This window comes from Peromyscus californicus, unplaced genomic scaffold (genome assembly GCF_007827085.1).
Source record: "Peromyscus californicus insignis strain IS unplaced genomic scaffold, ASM782708v3 Scaffold_17__1_contigs__length_78620276, whole genome shotgun sequence".
NCBI classification, from domain to species: domain Eukaryota; kingdom Metazoa; phylum Chordata; class Mammalia; order Rodentia; family Cricetidae; genus Peromyscus; species Peromyscus californicus.
In genome coordinates, this window is record NW_026294469.1 from 10,940,679 (window position 1) to 10,964,706 (window position 24,028).

At 40.6% G+C, this 24,028-nt stretch overlaps 1 protein-coding gene across 11 annotated transcripts in view; it reads right to left on the minus strand.

Annotated features, from left to right (window-relative positions):
• Nucleotides 1-2,870: 2,870 nt before the first annotated feature.
• Trappc8 (trafficking protein particle complex subunit 8) overlaps nt 2,871-24,028 on the minus strand; it is an 85,121-nt gene continuing 63,963 nt past the window's right edge. For 10 of the 11 annotated variants that reach the window (XM_052741615.1, XM_052741611.1, XM_052741608.1 and 7 more), the window contains 10 exons: nt 22,977-23,419; nt 20,923-21,070; nt 18,610-18,706; nt 17,314-17,382; nt 17,163-17,221; nt 12,875-13,045; nt 9,333-9,434; nt 7,131-7,276; nt 5,044-5,133; nt 2,871-4,048 (listed from right to left, as the gene is read on the minus strand). In XM_052741615.1, coding sequence (XP_052597575.1) covers nt 3,814-4,048; nt 5,044-5,133; nt 7,131-7,276; nt 9,333-9,434; nt 12,875-13,045; nt 17,163-17,221; nt 17,314-17,382; nt 18,610-18,706; nt 20,923-21,070; nt 22,977-23,419 — 1,560 coding nt within the window. In that variant the 3' untranslated portion in view covers nt 2,871-3,813. Of the gene's footprint in view, nt 4,049-5,043; nt 5,134-7,130; nt 7,277-9,331; nt 9,435-11,501; nt 11,572-12,874; nt 13,046-17,162; nt 17,222-17,313; nt 17,383-18,609; nt 18,707-20,922; nt 21,071-22,976; nt 23,420-24,028 lie in introns of those variants that run through there. The other variant, XR_008219032.1, reaches the window with a different exon arrangement.

Here is a 24,028-nt window from a genome sequence, read left to right on the forward strand (position 1 = left end):
TACAAATATTTTATAATATATAGTTCAAATTGCTGTCACTCCGATAGGCTGGTGAAAGCCTTTTGGGACAAATGGGTTGACAGATTTAAACTTAGAAATTGTGCTATTTGAGACATTTCATTTCCTTTGAAACAGACTTACACCTAGTTTTTCTTACCAAGCCTTCATTGAATTCTGGTACACTGCCAAACTTATATTATTGGCTCTCTTTGGGACCTTAAAGTGGACAGGGTTGGCTTATGGCTGGTGCAAAGTACCCTGGGGAAAGCTGCAGAAGATAAGCCTGCTGCCCGCCCAGTGGTCAGTGGCAGCCCTGGAAGCCAGAAATTATCATAAGGACAGCCAGAATAGGGCCACAGCGTGAGGTGAGTGTCCTTGGATGATGGAGAGGGGAGGTGGGCTAAAGACTATATATTAAAAAGAAAAAGATGAGGGGCTGGAGAGAAGGCGCAGCTGATAAAGGTGATTGCTGCCATACCTGGGATCGACCTAAGTTTGATCCCATGACCTACTTGCTGGAAATAGAAAACCAACTCTCACATGCTATCCTAACTTCTACATGCACACCATGGCACACAGGTGTGCATGCATATACACAAACACACAATTCATTAAAATGTAATTTAAAAGTTTTAAAAGATGACCTCTGGCAGGTCAAAGGGTAACTTTGTCAGTGACTGCAATGCTCAGTTTGAGTGCTGTATTAAAAATGGTTGGCATGGGCTGGGACACCTGGTAGAGTGCTTGCCTAGCATGCATGATGCCCTGGGTTCCATCCCCAGCACCAAATAAAACCAGGCATGGAGGCCCACACCTGTAATCCCAATACCCAGAAGGTAGAAGCATCAGAAGTTTAAGGTCATCCTCAGCAAGTTGGGGGCCAGGGTCAGCTACAGAAGACCCTGTCTCAAAAACGAATAAATCAATGAACCAGAGCAAGACCCTAGGTTCTAGCTTCAGGGGATCAAACAGCTTCTGTCCCCTGGGGCACCTGCATACCCACAGCGCACACGCACGCGCGCGCGCGCGCGCACACACACACACACACCCTCAACTCTGTTAAGTGTCACCTCACAACACTCACTTCAGCTTTCAGGACAAGCTCATGACAGCGCTGTCATGAAGCTGCACTCTAGTGCCCCCCTGTGGAGACGGTTGGTTTCAAGAACCCCTTGCTATGGTGAAACCTGGCAAAGGAAGGAATCCTCTGACCCTGCACTGCCATCTTTTGTCCCATTTAGTCTCATCCAAAACACAGCAGGGTCATTTCCCTGGAGTGACTTCACTCTGCCTCTGCCTCTCCTTTCTAGTCTGTCTACATTCCTGCTGTCTCCACTTACAGACTCTACAAAGGCTCCAAGGAGAAGCTTGTCAGAGCTTTGCACTGAATTCCCATTAATGGAAAATTTGGAGTTGGTGGTATCCCCTCCTGGCTCCACTGCAATTAGGTTTGGCTCCACTGCTTTACTGTGGGATCATATACATATATGGAGAATGAATGGGACAATTTGGGCAGCTGCCATTAGCTTACAGCCACCTGAATTGAATGCTCTGAGTTAGTCTGAAAATATGCTTCATTCCCTTTCTGCAAGGGTATATTTTTGCTGAGTTTAAAATTGTAGCTTAGGGTTGGGGGTGTAGCTTAGTTTTGGCTTCGCATGCTTTCTCAACACATGCTATATTTAGTTTAACTCTTTCCCTGTGCAAGACTGGGATAGTACTGAGGATTTTAAACTCCTGCCAGAAAACCAGTTTTGCTTTTAGCCTCTTATTTATGCAGGAATTGCTGTGCAGGGTACTGGTACGAGCCACAGCACTGCAGAAACTGGGTGCAGTGATACATGCCTGTAATACCAGCACCTGGAAGGTAGAGACAGAGGATCAAAATTTAAAGGTTGCCAGGCAGTGGTGGCGCACGCCTTTAATCCCAGCACTGAGGAGACAGAGGCAGGCGGGATCTCTGTGAGTTTGAGGCCAGCCTGGTCTACAGAGGGAGTTCCAGGACAGTCAGGGCTACACACAGAGAGAAACCAACCAACCAACCGAACAAACAAATAAAAATTTAAAGGTCATTCTTGGCTATATAGTAAGTTCAGGGCCAATCTGAGATATGTAAGACCTGCCTCAAAACAAAATACAACACACTACTCAACCCTTTCAGGTAGTCCATTGGTTTCTTTTATTGTTATGAAGTCACTATGGGTTTAACTGCTGTCGTTCTTCCAGAGTTGGGCTGACTTGTCTGAGTGCACGAGGTCCCAGTGGCAGCCCCAGTACTGCAGGCTGCTGGAGAGGGAGGAAAGGCATCTGCCTCTGTCCTAGACTGTCTGCCTTTGCTTCCACCTTGAGCAGTTTTTCCAGACACATTCAGACACAAGTACTGTGATTTGATAATCTGGAAATCCGTGAGGTTTCCAGATTATGTTGTCTATGTTCCTCTTCTCTTTCCAGACTCAACAGTTCTCTTACCTTTCCCCTAGCTCAACCTTTTTCTCTGCTTGCTTCAATTTATGTAATTTCTCCTGACTTACACATCTTGTCTTCTAAGCACCTTAAATCGGTGCCTGTCTCTAGGCTGCTTCTTCGGAAGGGAACAGACCCTAGGCAGAGAAGTCCCCATAACGCCAGCCTCCCAGCTCTGCATTTTGCTCTGGATTTTGGTCCAGTAAGAGACCAATTGGGTACTGTTTTTGGGAGCTGTTTCCTGTTCAGTTCAGAAGCTGTACTTCTTCCCAGCAGGAAGTCCGTAACCAGCACACCTGCGCAGCTGTAGACAACAGGTGCAGGAAGCAGATGATTTTCCCACTGGGATGAGGCCAGACCATGCAGAACTGAATACAGTATCAGACAGGACATATGCAAAGAAAAACTTCATTTGCTCTTCACAAGCAAAGGTCATGCTTAATTTTTGGACAATGGTGATGAAGCTTTCACAGGAAAATAGGCTGGTGCCTACTATACACGGTTGACATTTATTTTAAATAAAGAATATATTACGTCCTCACAAAGCTAGGTTTTAAAAAAGGCATCTAATAAATTTATACAGTGAATAGTATGTCTTTATTCTATTTACAGTAAATTTGTTATAAATATAATACATTTTTGAAAAGCTTATTTTTAACTTGAGTAGATTTATATTTTAAACAGATCAACTTAATTGTTAAAGTTATATAATAAAGAATATGATTTAATGACAAAAATCTTATTGTGAAATAGTGTGACAATAAGAGATGAGCGAGGGAATAAAGTCAAATTCCTTCCAAAACTATGTTCAAAGCATCAGAAAAGCTTTTCTTTTTACAGTTATATATAAGCTATCGGGACACCAGACTGAAATACAAATGCCCGTAGCCAAAGTTCAAAACCGATCTTACAGAACTGTATATGAGGCAAGGCAAGAAAACCTGTAAAAACTGTATTAACACTCTAGACCTTCACAGTAAAGCTGGGATCTGCAGACTAATGGCTTAGCAGCAGTCTTGCCAGCAAGGCCTTTCCCTCTTCAAAATCATCCCCAAGAGTCACATCCCACTCCGCACGGTGCAACAGCAGACTTCGACGCTTTTCTTTTTAAGACACGGCTTAATGAAGTGTATGGATATGTTGAAATTCTGTATTATGAACATGTAAATTACTACCAGTTTTAAAAGAAAACAAAATGGAATTCTATTCTCAGCCCAGTGTACTGTGCGTCAACTAAGTGCCAAGTCCCAGTACTTTGCAGTGATAAGAGAACTTCTGTAACAAGAGGGTATTTCAAATGCCGCTGTAAAACTAGTTCCAGGGTCGGGCTCCATCTGTGACTCTCAGTGGTCAGGCGTTATTGATGATAATCAGAGCAGGCATGGAGTTCTGCTGACTTGTTTCAAATACTGTCACCTGGTCCGATAACTTGGCGAATACCCTCGGAGTTCCAAGGTTATAAACACCTGAATGAACAAAGCATGCTTTCAGTTGCAAACTCTGCGTCTCTTCGCTTTTCAGCTGCAGTTTATACTGTGTCTGTCCAAGCCACGTGAATGATCCATGAGTCTCCAACGCCTCTGGACTAAAGGAAGAAGGAAACACTAAGTTGTAAACTTTTTCTTTCACTTTTTTTTTCCCTCTAAAGTCTTACTAACATCTCTCCTTCATCAAATCCTTTTGTTTCTAGGAATTATTTATGAAATGAACTATTACTAATAACACTTATTACTATTTTCTAGGAACAATGATAAAAGTAGATTATTTCACTTAATGCCCATAATGGCATCTAGTCAACAATGGAACCTGATTTCAAACTGAGCTCTTAACCTCTTCATTATTCACATATAAAAATAATTGTATGTAAAAGAACACCCATGATATTAAACTTTGTAAAACTAGAAAGTGGGAACAATCCAGTGCCCAACAACACAGCACAACTCAACGAGTTTGTGATACACAAACATACAGACTACATGCTTGGATTTTAATGCACATTTCTGGGATGTAACATGAAAACATTCAGCATATGCTTCATATGACTTTTCTTTTGTGTTTTTGAAGATTTATTTACTTATCTTTATGTGTATGGGTACACCGTCTGCATGTGTGTAATTGAAGCACATGTGTACCAGGTACTTGCAGAGCCAGAAGGAGGTATCAGATCCCTTGGAACTGGAGTTACAGATGGCTGTAAGCCACCACACAGTTGATGGGAACCAAACACAGATCCTCTACAAGAGCACCAAGTGCTCTTGACCACTGAACCTTTTTCCAGCCCAAGATTTATTTCCTAATACAAAAATGCCTATGACAAACCTGCAGCTCTAGAAGTATTGGGTACTGCAGTATAATCTAGACTCTTTTATTAAGTATTATTTTCAAATCAGGGTGAAAAAAAACCTTTGATATTTAATAGCTCTGTAATACTTCTCTGATACCATATAAATAAATCTAACAGTGCTTGACTTAATTTTATCCATGTTAGGCAATGATCTGCATAATTTCCAAACACTGAACTGCTTTAAATAATACTAAACTTTGGGCTACAAAATAACCTCTCACAAAATAAATTCTTACCTTGTTGTTTTATGCCGGAGATCAACTATGACATCTACCTCAGCCTTAGAACAGTTAGAAAGTAAAAGGGTCACTGGTACTAGGCAAAGGCTATGGAACAGAGACAGACAAAATCGCTAGTCAAACACCTTCTTCTTAGAAACTAGCTTCTTAAAAATAACACAAGAACACTTAACAGAACACAAGTTCAAAATCAAATTCAAGTAAGAAAAACCTGAGTCACAAAATCATTCTAGGTACTTATTTTGTAAATAAAATACATTAATACAATCTCTCCATACTAAATATCAGAATGCATATTTTTTAGAAGGAATACTGTTAAGCAAAAGTGTTGTCCCTGGATATAAATGTGGCTTAGGCTGTGCTGGCGTTATGCCCCAGAGAGCAGGTTTCCCGTCTGCAGCATCTCCTTTATTTAAATTACAAATGTGTAGTCACAAGCCAAAATGAAACCCCAGGAACTTACACTCTTCTGGGTCCATCTAATCCTCCAATGCTAGATAACTCATACCTTACTGAAATGCTACTAAAAGAAGAGATGCAGATATCTGCAGACTGCCCTCACCCGTCCCGCTGCCCCTCTCATCCTCAGACCCAGCTGACATTATGGCCCACTGACTGTTAGAGCTTTCTGGAGCACTTTAAACTGTGGACCCTCCCTCCCTCCAACTGCTCACTGTTGAGACATCACTTCCATCTTGGTCTTCCTGCTGGAGCTGCTCCTTTCTAGCCTTCTTCAGGTGCTCTCTTTTCCTTGGCCCACTGTTCACCATTTCTTTTCTGTCCCACCACATCCCTCCCTCAGCCAGCTCTACCAAAGGTGACTTCTCCAAAACTTGGACATCAATTGTTATATACACACTGGTTCTAAGAATACTCCTTATACCTGCAAGTGGGCAACCTTCTGAAGTGTCATCAGATTTAGAACTTCCTACTTTAAAAACGTTGTTTATACATTAAAGTTGTGCTGTGGGATGTTCTGTATGGCAAATGTGTTGCTCTGATTGGTCAATAAATAAAACACTGATTGGCCAGTGGCCAGGCAGGAAGTATAGGCAGGACTAACAGAGAGGAGAAAAGAAAGAACAGGAAGGAAGGCAGAAGGAGTCACTGCCAGCCGCCACCAGGACAAGCAGCATGTGAAGATACCGGTAAACCACAAGCCACGTGGCAAGATATAGATTTATAGAAATGGATTAATTTAAGCTGTAAGAACAGTTAGCAAGAAGCCTGCCACGGCCATACAGTTTGTAACCAATATAAGTCTCTGTGTTTACTTGGTTGGGTCTGAGCGGCTGTGGGACTGGCAGGTGAGAGAGATTTGTCCTGACTGTGGGCCAGGCAGGAAAACTCTAGCTACAAAGTTGTTTATCAAAAATATAAATAAACCATTTCCTATGATATTTAGTACTTAAAAATTCTCCAGGAAAAGTTAGTTTGCAAGATGGCTCATCTTGCTGCCAGGTCTGACAGCCTGAATTTGATACCTGGGCTCCACATGGCAGAAGGAGAGAACTAACTCCCAAAGAATGTCCTTTGACCTCCACATGAATGCCACAGAATGCATACATACATACATATGTGTATGTGCATGTATGTATGTGTGCGTGTGTGTGTGCGCAAACGCGTGTGTGTGCGTGCGTGTGTGTGTGTGTGCGCGCGCGCGCGTGTGCGTGTGCACACAATATAAATAGATGTAAAAAAATCTTACGGGAATGACATAGTTTAAATCTGAGTCCCAATGTTAGTCATGCTATATGTTTAATATGCGTCTAAACAAAATGATACAATTTTTCCCCCCTGGTTTTTGACTTTATGAAAAACTTTACACTTCAAACAGACAACTTGGAAGTATCTGGGGCAACATCCATCCTCAGTAACACTGAAGGTATGTGTGTATGCGTGCCCCCCAATATACATACACTTGCAAATACTAATTATAGTAAAGGCTAAATCATTTAAGACTCAATATTATTTTAAATTTCTTTTGGTGTGTGGGTTAATGCTATTACCAAAATAATGTTAATCTTTAAGAATGGGTGTCTGTACATGTACGCAGAAAAATTTAATAAAAATAACCCTCATACCTTTTTTGATGAAATGGATGATGAAATGATTCTGGGTAGTGAAGACTTGTTTTAATGAGATTAGAAAGCTGTTCTACTGATGGTCTTGTGGAAACTGTAGTGTTTTCTGGCCTGAAAAACTTCAATAGTTCCATTTCTGGTGGCTCCTGAGAATAGACAATAAAGACTAATAATGAAATGATGCTTTATAAAACTTACACTATACAAACTTTTTAAAAAAACAGTGAAGACAACCTAAATCATGAAGAGTATTGTTTTCTTTTTTGCTATTATTTAAACTAGCAGCTACTGCCACTTACAATATAATCAGGGATAAACATTAATTTCCTGTTTACCTAACGAATCCACACATTAGCTCTGTGATCTTAATTACTTTAATAATTTCCTTCTATGTAAATTTGGGTTCCATAACCAATCACTTCAACGGTTGATGTGATTCTCATTCAATAAAACTGCTCAGTACTAAGGCTGTGGATATTCAATTATCCACAGCTGTTTTAACAGCTGAGGATCAAGAACTAACAAAGAAATTTCCATTTTGAAAATATATTCATTTATTTCATAGATTTAGTATTTCAAATATATTACTCCAAAGCAAACACGTACTGGGGAGCTAGTTCAGCTGGTCTAGTGCTGGCCTGGCATGAACCGGCTCAAGCCCCAGCACCCTATAAACCAGGCACAGTAGCACCACTACAATCCCATGCTTTGTAATCCCAGCACTTGGGTGGTAGAAGCAAGAGAATCAGGAACTCAAGGCCAACCTCAGCTACACCCCAAACTTGAGGCCAGCCTGGGCTACTGAATAAGGCCCCTAAATTGTTTTAAGTTTCTTAAAGGAGGAAAAGGAACAACAGCATAAAAATCACCTAACCCTGGTCATCAAGACAGCTCTACTTACTTCAAAGAGGTCGTTTAAACAACCCAGCTGATTCTACTACATGTGCATAGTATTTATGAGGACCAGGGAAAAAACAGCAACACTCTGTGACATACGAGCACTGCAACCCAGCATGCTTTCCAAAGCTGTGGGCACTTCACACTCTGGTACCATGAGGTCTTGCAGCTCACCTTGCAGACCTCCTCCCTCAGCCTTGGAAACAGTCATTGTTCCTGGAATCCACTGTTCTTCTGGTTGGAAAATAATTGTTCTACACTGAAATGTCCATTGAAAATTGAAGAGCTATAACATGGACAGATTTCACAAACATGACCCTAGCCTAAAGGACCTAGATGACAATAAACCCCATAGGACATCTGCAGATTCCAAACAGCAGCTCTGCTTTTGACTTCTAAGACATACAAACAGTCCAGTTTACTCCAGAAAACGAAGAGCTGAGGAAAGCCAGGAGGAGCTTCTGGACAGTTGCCGGGATCTTTTCTTAACCCCAGTCTTGGATTAGAATGTGTTTCGATTTGTAAGAACTCTGTATTTATGACTACCTTTAATTTTTAAAGTTTAAAAATTGCATAATTGGGGCTGGAGAGATGGCTCAGTGGTTAAGAGCACTGGATACTCTTCTAGAGGACCCAGTTCACAACCATTCATAACCCCACTTCCAGGACCCAATGCCTTCTTCCCAAGTCTGTGGGCACTGCATGCAGACAGTCCATGGGCACCAAGCAGGTACGTGGTCACATATAGTTCTCGGGCACTGCATGCACATGGTGTTCATATATTGTCTACAGACACCAAGCATGCACATGGTGCACAGACATGTGTGCAGGCAGAATGTTCACTTATCAAATAAAAAGAATTCATCTAGTTAAAAGTCTTAAAATCCATAGTCAAGTCATCTAAACATGACTTCTAAATTATACTGAATAAGGACTAAAGGTATAGCTCAGTGGTAGAGTATAGGTCTATCATGTGCGAGGCTCAGGGTTCAATCCTCATCATAAAATAAATAAATAACACCAGAAAATTTCTACATATCACCCGTCAGGAGAAAAGACATAAACAGTAGCCAAAGAAGGGCATTCAGACAAACTAGGCATGTAATACATGCCTCTAACTCCATAACCAGAGGCCAATGCAGAGGCTGCACGTCGGAGACCAGCCAGAGCAACTAGACCCTATCTTAAAATAGAGAAGACAGAGCAGAGGGGTGAGGGGCGTGGCACAGAAAGGTCACAAGCACGGGGAAGCATGACGACACGCAGATACAAGGGTCACAACAGCCTCCCAGCAACTGCCATTACCTGTTTCTGAGACTGTGAAAAGGCTTCTTTTCCAAGAGCTCGAACAACAACATGATGCTGGCCTTCTAAAATAAGCTGCTTGTTATCTTCTACAACGTATGCCTGAAAATGCAACCGACAGAAATGTCACCTACCCTCATGGTAGAAACCTCAAGAGGAACCACCTTATAACACCTAGTATCTATCAATTATCCACAATCCCGTGTCAGCATTTAAACCTTTATTACCTTTATTTATCCATTCAATCAAAAAACATCTACCTCTCCCTCTGAATCTGTTGCTTTTTTTTTTATAAAACTCGACTGACCCAAGTATTTCAAAGAGATAAATCTTGAATTTTTTTCCCTTGTTTTCTCTAGACTTTCAAACTTCAAAGAAGTGTGTGTGTGTGTGTGTGTGTGTGTGTGAGAGAGAGAGAGAGAGAGAAAGAGAGAGAGAGAGAAAGAGAGAGAGAGAGAAAGAGAGAGAGAGAGAGAGAGAGAGAGAGAGAGAGAGAGAGAGAGAGAGAGAGAGAGAGAGAGTGTACATGCAGGTGGGTGCCTGTGAACGTCAAAACTCAACATATGCTGGACTCCTCAGCCACCTCTCTCACTGAACCCAGAGCTAGCTCCCTGACAGGCTTGCTCCCTGACAGGCTTGCTCCCAGGGAACTCCGGGGATCCTTTTTCCGTTCAGCACTGGGGTTACAGACACAGGCCAACAGCTGACTTTCACTGAGTGCTGGGGATCTGAACTCAGGTCCTCACACTTGCAACAGCGGGCACTTTACCCACTGAGTCTTCTCCACAGGTCCAAGAAAGACTACTTTCTCAAGGGGATCTCGGTTAAAAACCAACAAGTAACACACAAGCTTCTTCACTCGACTGCCAAAACGCAGATAACTGAACTGTGAATCCTGTGAGTGAAAATGCCATGCCTTGTCAGCCTGTGAAGTCCAGGATGGCCTCAAACCTGTGATTCTGTCTGAGCACCATGAGTGTTAGATTACAGGTGTATACCAGCATATCCACTTTAATCCACACAATTTCTTTTGGTTTTGGTTATTTTTTCCAAGATAGTGTCTCACTGGATATCACAGGCTGGAGTGGAATCTGATATGTAGCTCAGGCTGGAATCAAAGTTAAGCCTTCTGAATACTAGAATTATAGGCACATGGCTACGTATGTCTTTAAAAAGGCTTTTATCCAACTGGTAAATAGCGAACTGAATTCATCTATTTTAAAATATTTGTCCCAATTTATATATTTTTTTCTCTTTTGAATTTGACTCTGTTGTAGAGAAATATTTGTCAATGGCTCTAATTTACTGTACTCACGTTATACAAATATACAAGGCTTATTTGGAGTTTTTGTTTTAATATTATTTATTTTATGTGCATCAATATTTTGTTAGCATGTAGGTCTATGCACTGTGTGCATGCCTGGTACCTGAGTAAGCCAGAAAAGAATGTTGGATGCCCTGGGACAGGGGCTGTGAGCCACCATGTGGGTCCTCTGGATGAGCAGCCCAATGCTCTAAACTCCTGACCCATCTCTCCAGCCCTGACTTAGTTGTGTTTTTGTTTGTTTATTTGGTTGGTTTTTTGGTTTTTCAAGACAGGGCTTCTCTGTGTAGCCCTGGCTGTCCTCAAATCACAGAGATCTACCTATCTCTGCCTCCCAAGTGCTGTGATTAAAGAATGTGCCACCATGTCTGGTGAATTACTTGTTTTTAATAAGCCAGATTTTCATTTGATTCAAGAGACTCCCTCAGAATGCTGCAAGACTCTCAATGCTTGACTCCTTTCAATTTCTGTACTCACTGACTGGTGACAGCTTGTCATTCGGGGGTCACACTTTTAAGTACTGCTGTCCTAAGGCACAGGTCAGCCCACAACCTGCTCAGCTCAGAACCCAGAAGTAAGGAGCTGAACAGCTGCTCGTTGAACCTTTATAGGAACTCATCGATAAAGTCTTGAGACAATGTCAGACATCTTTTACATAGACATTTCCAGGCCAACCTGAGCTACATAGGAGACCCTGCCTCAAAACAAAACAATTTGACACCCAAGATATGAGTTTGGTCCTGAATAGCTTTGATTCACAAATCCTCCCCTTCCTGTGCATGATATCCCACAATTAAGATGATTTTACAAGTGATCAGTAGCTAGCTAGGTGTGATAACACACACCTGTAATCCCAGCACTTGGGAGGTACTGGAAGGATAAGAAGTTCAAGGCCAACCTTGATTATATGAGATCCTGTCAGAAAAATAAAAATCAAAAAAGGGAAAAAGTATTTTTAAATTCTCTTTAATTTACAGACATTTTCTCAACTCAATATAAATGCAGCTCCAGGTATTAACTACTACTAAGCTGTATATCATATTCTTTAATACATTTAATCTCTATTTTCCATAAGGATTACACCTAAAGTTTTCTTTTACATATGATTAGCAGGCCACTTTTTAAAAAGTAAAATTTTCTTCCAAACCAAGATCATTGTGAATTTGACAGCTGAGTACAGATTTTAGCACATATTACTCAAAATCTTACCTTAAATGCATCAATATAAAAGCCTATGATTTCAAGCTAATACATAACAATACATAATAGTCATTTTAACATAAATATATGCATTTTTATATGTTTAAAAAAATATAAAATTTACGTAAGCAGTGTTTCATTTGAAGTTCATGCAAAGTCAGCATGGTTTCAAAATGTAAACTACTTGCAGTAGCAATAAATAAATAAAGGTAAAAATAAGAAAGGGAGGAAAGGCACACAAAGAGAGGAACACCAACAGCACCAAGCCCAGTGCTGCGGAGCGGGAACTGAGCGCCCAGACTCACAGAGCAGTCTCCTTCGACAGTGTCTGGGGATGCTCATGACAGTTTCATGGAACCTGCTCTCACTGACCTGCATGACCACAATACTCTTCGTGACAGAGAAACAACAGTGTCTCACAGAAGAAAGGTATCTGCTTTTATTGAATTCCTTTCTTTAGACAAAAACATTCAAAAAGTCATTATGATGGAATGGCTAAAAGGTATAAAATAATTTCAATATTGAAAGTGAAAATTTTTATCAGAAAAAATGTGAGTATACATTCACACAAATTGGAGAATATATTCTCCAATTTGAAAATAAAATATTTAGAGCTGAATATAGTGGCACACAGTTTCAATCCAAGCAAAGATGGAGCTTTATAAGTTCAAGTCCAGACTGGTCTATATATATAACAAGTTCTAAGCTAGCAGGGCTATATAATGAGACTCGGTCTCAAAAAACAAAATGAAACAGAAAAAAACAAAAACCAAAAAAAAAAAAAAAACCCAGTAACAATAACAACAAAAAAGGAAAGGAAGGAAGGATGGCGGGTGGGCAAACATCCAGGCTGGGTGTGATGGTATACACCTGTATTTCCAGCATCCCTGAAGCTAAAGCAGGAATACAGAGTCTGAGGCCTGCCTGGCTACACAGAAAGACCCTATTGCAAAATGCAAAATACAAAACGTAAAGGTCTTCTCTAAGTGAGGCTTGCTGACAGCATGTAGTGCACTACCTTCCACAACACGACAATGTTCAGGTCCACCTCACTGCACTTCTGAATCAGCCGCACAGCATCCTCTACAGGTTTCTCTGGATGTGCAGAAAGCGGGTCCTGTGGTTTCTGCAACTCTGAGGATAAACTTCGGTAAAAGAAATCTGCACATGGACTTGCTGAACTTATTATCTGTGGAAAGAAAGATCACTTGTCTACGTAAGTGTTTTAATTACATGCTCTGTCAAAACTTACTCATTTAAATATACTTTGCCAAAATTTACAATTCTATAACTTACATATACTCAAAAGTTCACTCATTAATTTCTTGTCTGTGCAGCTAAATATGTGAAGGCCATTTGAATACTTAAAAGATTTAGTGAAAATTATTTATTACCTTAAAAGGTGTTATACCAATGTAATCTATACTGCCATGATTTTCCAAGTGTCCAGGAGGATGAAGAAAAACCACAATTCTATAAAACAAAAGTGCTTCTCATCCATTTAACTCCCTAGAAACATCAGTCAGATCCTTGAACTAAAACTCATTTTCATTGTGGTTGTTAAATAATTTTGTGAACAAGTACTTTTTGAGGTGTCTAGCTGAATTAAGAAGAAACTTATGAGAACACTATACAGGCAGCATCTAATGAAATAACATAGATAATCACTGGTATTAAGTGGCCCTTTGTATTTACCTGAAAGAAACAATGTAAGAAAAGATTCAATTTATAGGATTTCCCCTAACACAGAATACTCTCTCACAGTAAAACCTCTACATTTACAGTTTTATGGATTACAATGCAAAGATCATTTATATGTAAAGCTTCACAATACAAAGTAAATATTAAATGTTAATAAATACATGCTGGGCTGGAGAATTAGCTCAGCTGTTAAAGGGTAGGCTCACAACCCAAAATACAAGAGGTCAGTTCCCAGTACCCACTCCAGCCACTTAAAACAAAACAAAACAAAACAAGCAAACAAAAAAACAAAAAATCCCATTGATGGGTGATGTCATTCTGTACACTGTGAATGTGTGTTGCTCTGATTTGGTTGATAAATAAAACACTAATTGGTCAGTAGCCAGGCAAGAAGTATAGGCTGGATAAGCAGACAAGGAGAATTCTGGGAAGAGGAAGGCTGAGTTAGGAGTCACCAGCCAGACACAGAGAAAGCAAGATGACAAAGCAGAACTGAGAAAAGGTACCAAGCCATGTGGTTAAACATAAATAAGAATTATGGGTGAATTTAAGTGAAAGAGCTAGTCAGTAATAAGCCTGAGCAAATGGCCAAGCAGTTAAAATTAATATAAGCCTCTGTGTGTTTACTTGGGGGATACGGGTGGGAGAGAGAGATCTGTCCCAACCGTCCGCCGGGCAGGACATAGGAAAACTTCCAACTACCTCCCATGTATTTTTTTTCTCTTCTGATGAACTTTTTCTGATAAAATACCATCCCCATAATTTTCTCCTTAATCTGCAGTACTTGGTGTTATTCAACCAGATACTTCAAAACAGGGGCTTTGTTTCTGCCTTCTTTAGTGCTTATGTGCAGTATTTTTTAACAACAAATACAACAAAAAATTGCAGTTTTAATATAATTTAAGGGTTCTACTGAAGCCTCTAGGAATTTTTTTTTTTTTTATTCTGAAGAGGGCACCAGATCTTGCTACAGATGGCTGTGAGCCACCATGTGGTTGCTGGGAATTGAACTCAGGACCTCTGAAAGAGCAGTCAGTGCTCTTAAATGCTGAGCCATCTCTCCAGCCCTGAATTTAAATTATTTTAAAATAAAATTAAAAACTCATCCACCAGGTTTGGTGGCATAGGCTTGTAATCCCAGTAGAAGCAACTAGTGAGACCCTTCTCAAAGTACAAAGTAAAAGAGGACTGGATGATAGCTTAGTGGTAGAGTCCTTGCCCAGCATATGGAAGACTCTAGGTTTAAGCCCTAGGATCATCAGCATCACAATAAACAAACAAACAAAAAGACAACAAAGAAAAAGAAATGATAAAAACATACAAGTGAATACCTAAAATATTGCTAACTCTAACATTTAAAATCACACATGCTTTGCAATTATTGGAGCTTCGTAGCTTTGAGATATTCCTTAAACAGCTGTTTCCTCAAATATTGTCACAGGTGAGTAATGTGAAAACTCCTGATCAGAGAAATGCAATACTTTAGTGATGTCTGGAATAGTTAAAGAACATGAAGAAGTCATTTCATTAACAGAACAATTATACAAGATGAGAGGATGGCTCCCTAGATGACCTCTCCAGGTTACAGCAGAGCTTGTTAAAAATGCTTAAGGCAGGGAGATGGTTCAACAGGTAAAAGTACTTGTCACACAAACTTGGTAACCTCAAGTGGACGCCTAGAGCCCACATCTTAATTCCAGCAATCTTATGGTAAACTGAAGGTGCATACAGGAGAAGCAGCCCAAAACTTGAAGGCCAGCTAGCCTGGGAACGTAAAGAGCACAGCAGAAGAGACATGGGGAGACCCTCTCTCAAGCAGGGAAAAGAGAACTGACTCCAGAAAGTGGTCCTCTCGGACCTCCACACATCCACCATGGCACACACAAAATTAATTAATTAAAACAAAATGTTAAAGCACGTTCCAGGCTAGGGACATAGCTCAGTTGATAGACTGAGGGTCTAGCATTCACAAAGCTCTGTGTTCAACCTCCAACTCCACATGGAAGGTCAGAAATAGTGACATGGTCCCATAGGCCTGCAATCCCACCAGACATGGTCCCATAGGCCTGCGATCCCACCAGTCATAGTCCCATAGGCCTGTGATCCCACCAGACATGGTCCCATAGGCCTGTGATCCCACTGGACATGGTCCCATAGGCCTGTGATCCCACTGGACATGGTCCCATAGGCCTGTGATCCCACTGGACATGGTCCCATAGGCCTGTGATCCCACTGGACATGGTCCCATAGGCCTGTGATCCCACCAGTCATAGTCCCATAGGCCTGCGATCCCACCAGATATGGTCCCATAGGCCTGTGATCCCACCAGTCATAGTCCCATAGGCCTGCGATCCCACCAGACATGGTCCCATAGGCCTGTGATCCCACCGGACATGGTCCTATAGGCCTGTGATCCCACCAGACATGGTCCCATAGGCCTGTGATCCCATTGGACATGGTCCTATAGGCCTGTGATCCCATTGGACATGATCCCATAGGCCTGTGATCCCATTGGACATGGACCCATAGGCCTGTGATCCCACCAGTCATAGTCCCATAGGCCTGCGATCCCACCAGACATGGTCCCACAGGCCTGTGATCCCACCGGACATGGTCCCATAGGCCTGTGATCCCACTGGACATGGTCCCATAGGCCTGTGATCCCACCAGACATGGTCCCATAGGCCTGTGATCCCACCGGACATGGTCCCATAGGCCTGCGATCCTACCAGGTACGGTGATATAAACCTGTAATCTCAGCACTCAGAAGGTAGACAGGAAGAAGAGAAGTTCAAGGTCATTCTTGGCTATATAAGAAGTTACGAGGCCAGGCTGGACTTACATGATACCCTGTCTTCAAAAAAAATTTAAAAATCATATTCCCAAACTCTATTTCTGATCACAATGGAGCTTCAGAAGTGGGGAAAAAAGGCCTTTATTCTAACAAAATTCTCTACACCTGGACACTCAAAACTAAGGTCTAAAGATTGAGCCACTACTAAGGTCTATAGTATTACCTAGAAACTGACAACCACACAGAACCTCAGTTTCCACCACAGTAGTCCTGACAAACTGAAACTGTACCTTAACAAGATCCTAACTGCATACTTCTTAACATTCGAAAAGCTTGCTCCAGGTGACAAATGCATATTATGATCAAATGTTACAAAAATCTTTCCAATTCCAAGACAGCCTATGTACCCAAAGTTTCCAGGTCTCGGAACCACATAATATGCCCAAATTTGAAGATGACAACATGAGAAAAGAAATTTAAGCAGACTTAAAAACGAGGTTCTAGTTAGAAAACTGTGGCTGTACTTTGGCCACTTTTGCTAAACAGAAAAGTTTTCTTAAGTATTTCTGGCTTTTCTAAACTCCCAAGCACTGTGCTTCCTTCACTGGATATTTTCAGAAGAAGTTAGTTTTACGTAACTGAAGTGGTACAGTCCACATGGCATGCTTGGATTAAAGGTGAGTTGTAAAACTCAATGAAGTTTATATGCTCACTATTCAAAGATAGTTATTAGTGACGCTACAGTTTTTTCAGGACAGAGAAGCCAGAACTATGATTTTTACGTCAAATACTAATGTGCATCTTTGCATACCTGTTCATTTCCAAAGATGATATCTGCAAAAGTATATTTTTCGGAGGACTGTATAGCAGCTAAAAAAAACACAGGAAAACAAACTAATCAGGCCATTGCTGTAAGATATAAAATAGACATTTAAGAAAGTGTCAAAGTAAAACAAATTTACCTTCTTTTTGTTTACATCTTACTGCCTTGAAGCAAAACTTTCCTTTCTCCCTACTGGCAAGTTTGGCATCTAGGAATAAAAATGTTTCTCAAGTTACAACATGTGCAAAGCCCAATTCATTATTCAGACTTCCTTCGTCAAAACAGAAAGCAATTCAAAATTATAAAAAAAAGGTTTCATTTGGTTGGATGTGGAGATGCACGCCTTGAGTCCAAGCATTCAAGAGGCATAGGCAGGTGGATCTTTGAGTTTGAGGCCAGCCTGGTCTACACAATAAATTCTAGGACAGCCTTGTCTCAAAAAAAGAAAAAGAATCTTCTTTCTTTTCAATGAAATGAATATTCATTAGCCACTTGAAAAGGTTAAGATTCAGACTCTTAAGATACACAAGCATATGTGACTCTGATTCTGTGTGTGTGTGAGAGATTTGAAACACTAAGTTCGAAAGGTTAGAACACGGGAGGAGTTCTAGGAGGCCCCGCAGGCTTAGCCCTTGATCATACCCTTTCAGTATTTTTCAGTCATTTCCTTTCAGTACTTCTCCACATTACATTTTGCCATAGTGTATTTTCCTACCACTGTATCTGGCTTTAAAACAGTCTTACAGGACCAAAGAGATGGCTCAGCAGGTAAAGGTGCTTGCTACCAAGTCTGATGACCTGAGTTTAATACTGGGATCTGTATGGTGCAAGGAGAGAACAAACTCCCCCAAGTTGTCCTTTGGCCTCCACATGTGTGCTGTGGAAAATGAAGGTTTACATGCACACAGATACAAATACAAAAATAGATAAAAGTAAAAAAAATTAAATGCTGATGTATTATGCTGGCTACTAAAGTCTACATAAGTAGCAGCATAATTTACACTAAAGCCACAACCAACTTTTCTCCAGTAAACATGAATATGCCATGCTCTCTGATTATACAGATTTCTCCACATGTTCAGTTAACTCCTATTCTTCAAGTGTGAAATGTCCCCATTGCTAGTGTGTTTGAACAAGCGGTCCGCAGCTAGCAGTGCCTTGCTGGTGGAAGCGGGAACTGGGGCAGACAGATCCTGAGGTCTTACGCCTAGCCCCACTTCCTATCCACCCTCTCTGCTTCCTGACACAGATGCGGTGTGACTGCTGTGTCATGCCCCTGGCCCCGTGCCCTCCCTGAAAGGATGGACTGTATCCTTTCACACTGTAGCCAAAACACCCTTCCTCCCTTCAGCTGCATCTTCATGTGTTTGCTCACAACAACAAGAAAGTGAGTGACCTAATCCCCGTGAGATCAGTGTGAGGTAAGGGCACAGACCTTTGTTTTCAGAGATGTTCACGGATTTATGCAGCTGCCAGTGCTTGCTACTGCTTGACACCTGCACCATGTGGAACTCCTTAACCCCTGCTTCACTCTGTCAAAGACACACACAAGTCACCTGAGGTTAAAGGAACTGAGGTAAAATACTCCAGTGAGGACAAAATCAGATGCTACTCAAATCAATCAAAAGTAACATTAGAGAGTGGGGAAGGAGCTCAATGGTAGAGCACTGACCTCATGTACAAGGCCCCATTTAATTCCCAGCATAGGGAAAAATAAAATAAAATAAAGAGGGGAGGCAAAACACCTAGATTTGTAGGGGCTAGAGAGATGGATCAGTGGTTAGGAGCACTTGCTGAGCTTCCAGAGGACCTAGGTTCAGTTCTCAGCACCCAAATGGCAGCTTACAATAATCTATTCCGTTTCCAGAGAATCCAGCCCTTTTTTTCTGGCCTCCATGGGCACGAGGCACATATATAGTTATATATAAGCAGACAGAACATTCATATGCATAAAAGAAAAACAAATCTTCAGAAATAAAATAAAAACATTAGATGTAATATGTATTTGAAATAATTCAACAATATGTATCTCAGAAGGTTATTCAAATCCTTCTCTAACACTCTGGAGAAAGCAACATTTCACTCGAGAAATATATTAGTATATTATATATCCATAGTATAATATATATTCATACATAAAGTTATTAGAATCTACTATTTCTGGTAGTATTTCATAATCAAAATTATTTGTAAGCCAGGTATGGCAATTCACATCCAATCTCAGCACTTGGGAGACTAGAACAAAAGGACCACTGTTTATGGGCTACATCTCTGTTTCAGTTTCAGACTTCTCTGGTTACAGAATGAGACCCTGACTCAAGAGAGAAAGAATAAATCAGGTGTGGACTTTTTTATTTATTTATTTTTTTTTTGGTTTTTTTTGGGGGGAGTGTGGACTTTTAACTAAAACTATGACACTTTCTGAGATAGGGTAACAGTTCAGTTGGCCTAGCATTCATGAAGCCTCTGTGTCCAATTCCTAGCATTCTATAAGACAGATTTGGTGATACATGCCTATAATCTCAGTGCTCAGGAGGTAGAAGCATGGGCTTAGAAGTTCAAAGTAGGGCTGGAGAGATGGCTCAGAGGCTAAGAGCACTGGCTGCTCTTCCAGAGATCCTGAGTTCAATTCCCAGCAACCACATGGTGGCTCACAACCATCTGTAATGAGATCTGGTGCCCTCTTATGGCATGCAGGCATACATGCAGGCGGAACACTGTATACACAATAATAAATAATAAATAAATAAATCTTAAAAAAAGTTCAAAGTAATTCTCAACTACAGAATGTTTGAGACTAGATATTTCTCTCTCTCTCTCTCTCTCTCTCTCTCTCTCAAAAAAAAAAAAAAGGGGGGGGGAGTACAACACTTATTTCTTCTGATGTATTTTGTCCAGAAATATCTCATTTTCAAAAAGGTGGAGGAAAAAAACAACAAGCAATTAGCTGGACACAGTGACACCTGCCACTTGCCTATAATCCTGGATCTCAGGAGGCTGACAAATTCAAAGTTACCTAGACTAACACGTAGGAGTCACTATGGGAGAGGGAGGGAGGGAGAGAGGGAGGGACGGAGGGAGGAAGAGAGGGAGGGAGGGAGAAACAACCAAAAACTCTCAAACTAGTGTGTAACTTAAATGGTATATAACTGTTATGTTTCCTTAAATGAGATCTAATCTGACACTAGAAATTACCAACATTTTCTTACTCATATAATGAACATAGTCTTGTGAAAAATCACCAACATTTCAGCACAATAAACCTCAATGTTTCTTAAAAAGTGGTTTCACAGACTTAAGAAACTAAAAGCAAGCATTACAGAACTAATAACATTTGATAAGTATCTGAACTGATCAACTTGAGGCTCTATAAGCTTCACAATCACCTTCTTGACTTTGGAGTGTACAGACAGTAATGTCTTTTATAAAGGGAATGGTACTGTCAGAGCATGTGAGAACAGGGTTATTACGGTAATACGGAATGTGAAATCCTCACAGAACACCACACACTTCATTACCTCTCAGACTGTGTCACCAACTACTACACCTGACACCGATGTACCAGACTATTATCAGCAGATCCCTTCACAACATGAAACCCAGTGGAGAATTTTAACATGTTTTCATACTAGACTATGTGACTAGTTCTAAAGTCCCTACTTACGCTAAACTGTAGGAAAAAAACATTTACCAAAACCAAACATTTCTAAATACACTTTAAACAAAATTCAGCTTTAAAATAACTTACAGTATTGGTATTTTCCACATCCACAAAGACTAGCATATTGCCTCCCCTGCCTTCTTCATCTTCAAGTGAATTACTTCTGCAGACAGTTGCTCGCACGTTCAAAGACCGGCTAGTACAAATAACTGCAGTGTGTCTTAATATTCTGTGTCTGAAGATTAAAAACACATGCAAACTGAATCTAAGAGTTTCTCCCTATGTTACAAATCTCTAAATCTAAATAAAGACCAGAAATATGGTAACTTCCAGGATTGCATATATCCAGAAAACAAATTATAGTTAAACTAAATTCAGTTCAATTGTTTCTTCTCAATTTAGAAGAAAATTAACAGTAATCCTGGCTCTAGGCTTTTCTCCTGCTCATCAAACCATGACATAGTGAAAATAACCTTCACATAAAAACAAATGCATCTTCTCTCTTAAAAGTGGTCCCAAAGATGCTCCCAAATGTATGGTGGCACACACCTTTAATCCCAGCACTCAGAGACAGAGACAGCCACTACCCAGACAGAGGTAGAATGATCTCTGCGAGTTTGAGGCCAACCTTGTCTACAGTGAGTTCCAGGCTAGCCAAGGCTACCATAATGAGATCCTGTCTCAAAATAAATAAATAGGTCTCAAAATTAAAACTACCAATAAAAAACCACAACTTAATTTTTTTCTTAATTTGTGTATTTATGTGTGCACATATGTATGGGTATCCAAGGAGGCCAGAAGAAGGCACCAAGAACTGGATTACACCCAATATGAATGCTGGACACCAACCATGGGTCCTCTGGAAGAACAGCAAGAACTCTTAACCACTGAGGCACATATTCCCAGGCCTGAAACCTCAACTTTTAACTTGGTATTCAAAACTGCACATTTCAAATGCAATGTCTAGTTTTTAAGCCAAAGTCTGTGTTGCTTCAGGGTGGCCTTATATTCCTGCTCTTGCCTTCATCTCCCCGATTACAGGCATGTGCTACCACATCAAACCCTACTTGACCTCTTTCCCAGTTTGTACTGTGGCAAAAGCATTCCGTTCTTATTCTAACTGGTAAATTGCTGTTCTTAAATAAAGGTACCCACTGGAGTGGTTGACTCCAGAGTCCATGTCCTGGAATCTCTCTGCCCTTTGAAGCCCATTTCACTACCTCAGTTCTAAAGCTTCCCTGGCCAGAGTGCTGTGTCTATCCTCTTAAGGAGCATCCACATTACTAAGAACCCAAAATGCACCATCATCTTAAGGAGAATTCACATTATTAAGGCCTCAAACTGTACCATCACTTCAATATTTTCCTATTTTTGTGCTTATACTGTTTCATATGGCATTTAGATATTCTACAGAATAAAACAAACGTTAATTTTATAAAGATGGCAGTAGTATTCGAATTCTGCTGTGAAACATGTAGGCCTCAAGTTGTACAACAGTGAGGTTGGAGATCTTAAGTGATTGTCCACTGGAACACCACTGCACACATATTTCCCATACATACTAAAATCATATTCTAACAAAAGGATGCTGTATGGAAGGGGGCTTGATATACATATGACACAGCATTTAAACCTATTGAAGAATCAGTAAATTTATAGACTTAAAAAAAGTAAAAAAAATTTGAGTTTTTCACTTTCCATTTAAAAAACAAAAGAAAACAAAACTTCATGTAGTTAATTTTTTTCCATTCTTAGCTACCTAGAATTAAGTGATAATTATAACAAATTCAGATATAAACATCATACATAATTTGAGAGACGGTATCTTTTTGTTTGTTTGCTTGTTTGTTTTTTGTTTTTCAAGACAGGGTTTCTCTGTGTAGCTCTGGCTGTCCTGGAACTTGCTCCGTAGACCAGGCTGGTCTGGAACTCAGAGGTCCACCTGCTTCTGCCTCCCGAGTGCTGTGATTAAAGGCGTGCGCCGCCACCGCCGCCGCCACCACCGCCACCACCCAGTCAGGAACGTGGTGACTTCTTAGTAAATGATGATATATAATATATTAACAAGTACCAACTATTTATTCAAATACGTAAACACATTAAGTATGGATCTTACACTTTAAAAGTTTTAAATTACCCACCGTCTTTTAGGCTGCTTTTTAACACTTTCATAGTAAAATAAAAAGTTAATCTCATGGACACCCTCTTCGTCTGGCCCACGAAGCCACATTGGCAGCTGGACAGAAGCTCCGGGGAGCAGCACGGAATCAGGAAGAGGGACCGGAATGGCCTCCAGTTGCTGTCCTGTGCTGGTCCCAAAGTCTCCAGAAGACGCCGAAGACACAAGTGCTGTGCCTGCAGAGGTAGAGCCTGTAACTACCGTCTTGTAAGCACTGCAGTTCTCAGATGTGGAAGGGCTCAGTGGTGTTAGAGCAGCAGTGTTGACCCCAAAAGTGAAGAACTCCGGACGTTTAGACACAACCTTCAATCCAGTCAGAGGACATTTGCTGACATTGACAAATTCAACATATGCTTTTCGGATTTCTCCACAGAGGAGCCCTGTAGGAAAATGTATAAAGAACACCTGCATTGGAGGGAAAAAATATTATTACACTGTTAAAATTCTGAGCCTCTGATGAGCAACGCTGAAAGAGACTGTTTTCTAAAAGAACAAGTTATTTCATAGTTCTATCTCTGAATCAAGCATCTAATGTTATTTTGCCACTCAGATTTTAAATTCTGAATTTAAAATACAAGAACAAGATGACTAATTTGTCAAACTTGCATCACTATGTAGATTATGGACAAGTTACAAACTATTTTAAATGACTCTAAAAATTAGATGAAAATGAGTCTTGTAATGGTTTATCACTGTCCAGTTTAAAAGTATCTAACTGCATCAGTAAATAACCATGGCTCTCACAGGAGATCATAGAGACCAGACCCATGATCCCATATTCACAACTTTAAAATCCAAAAGCTCCACACAACCCAGGCTTTTAGTAACTCAATGGGGGCAAATGGAGGATTTTTCAACCTGTGGATAAAAATAGGCATAAATCAGACCACTCAAATGCTAAGAAACCACGACTAGAAACTTAATGCCTTCCTAGTGATTTAACACAAAACAGACAAGATCAAACTCTTGAAAACACACCCCAGCACTCACACAGATGGCCTCTGGGGTAAGAAG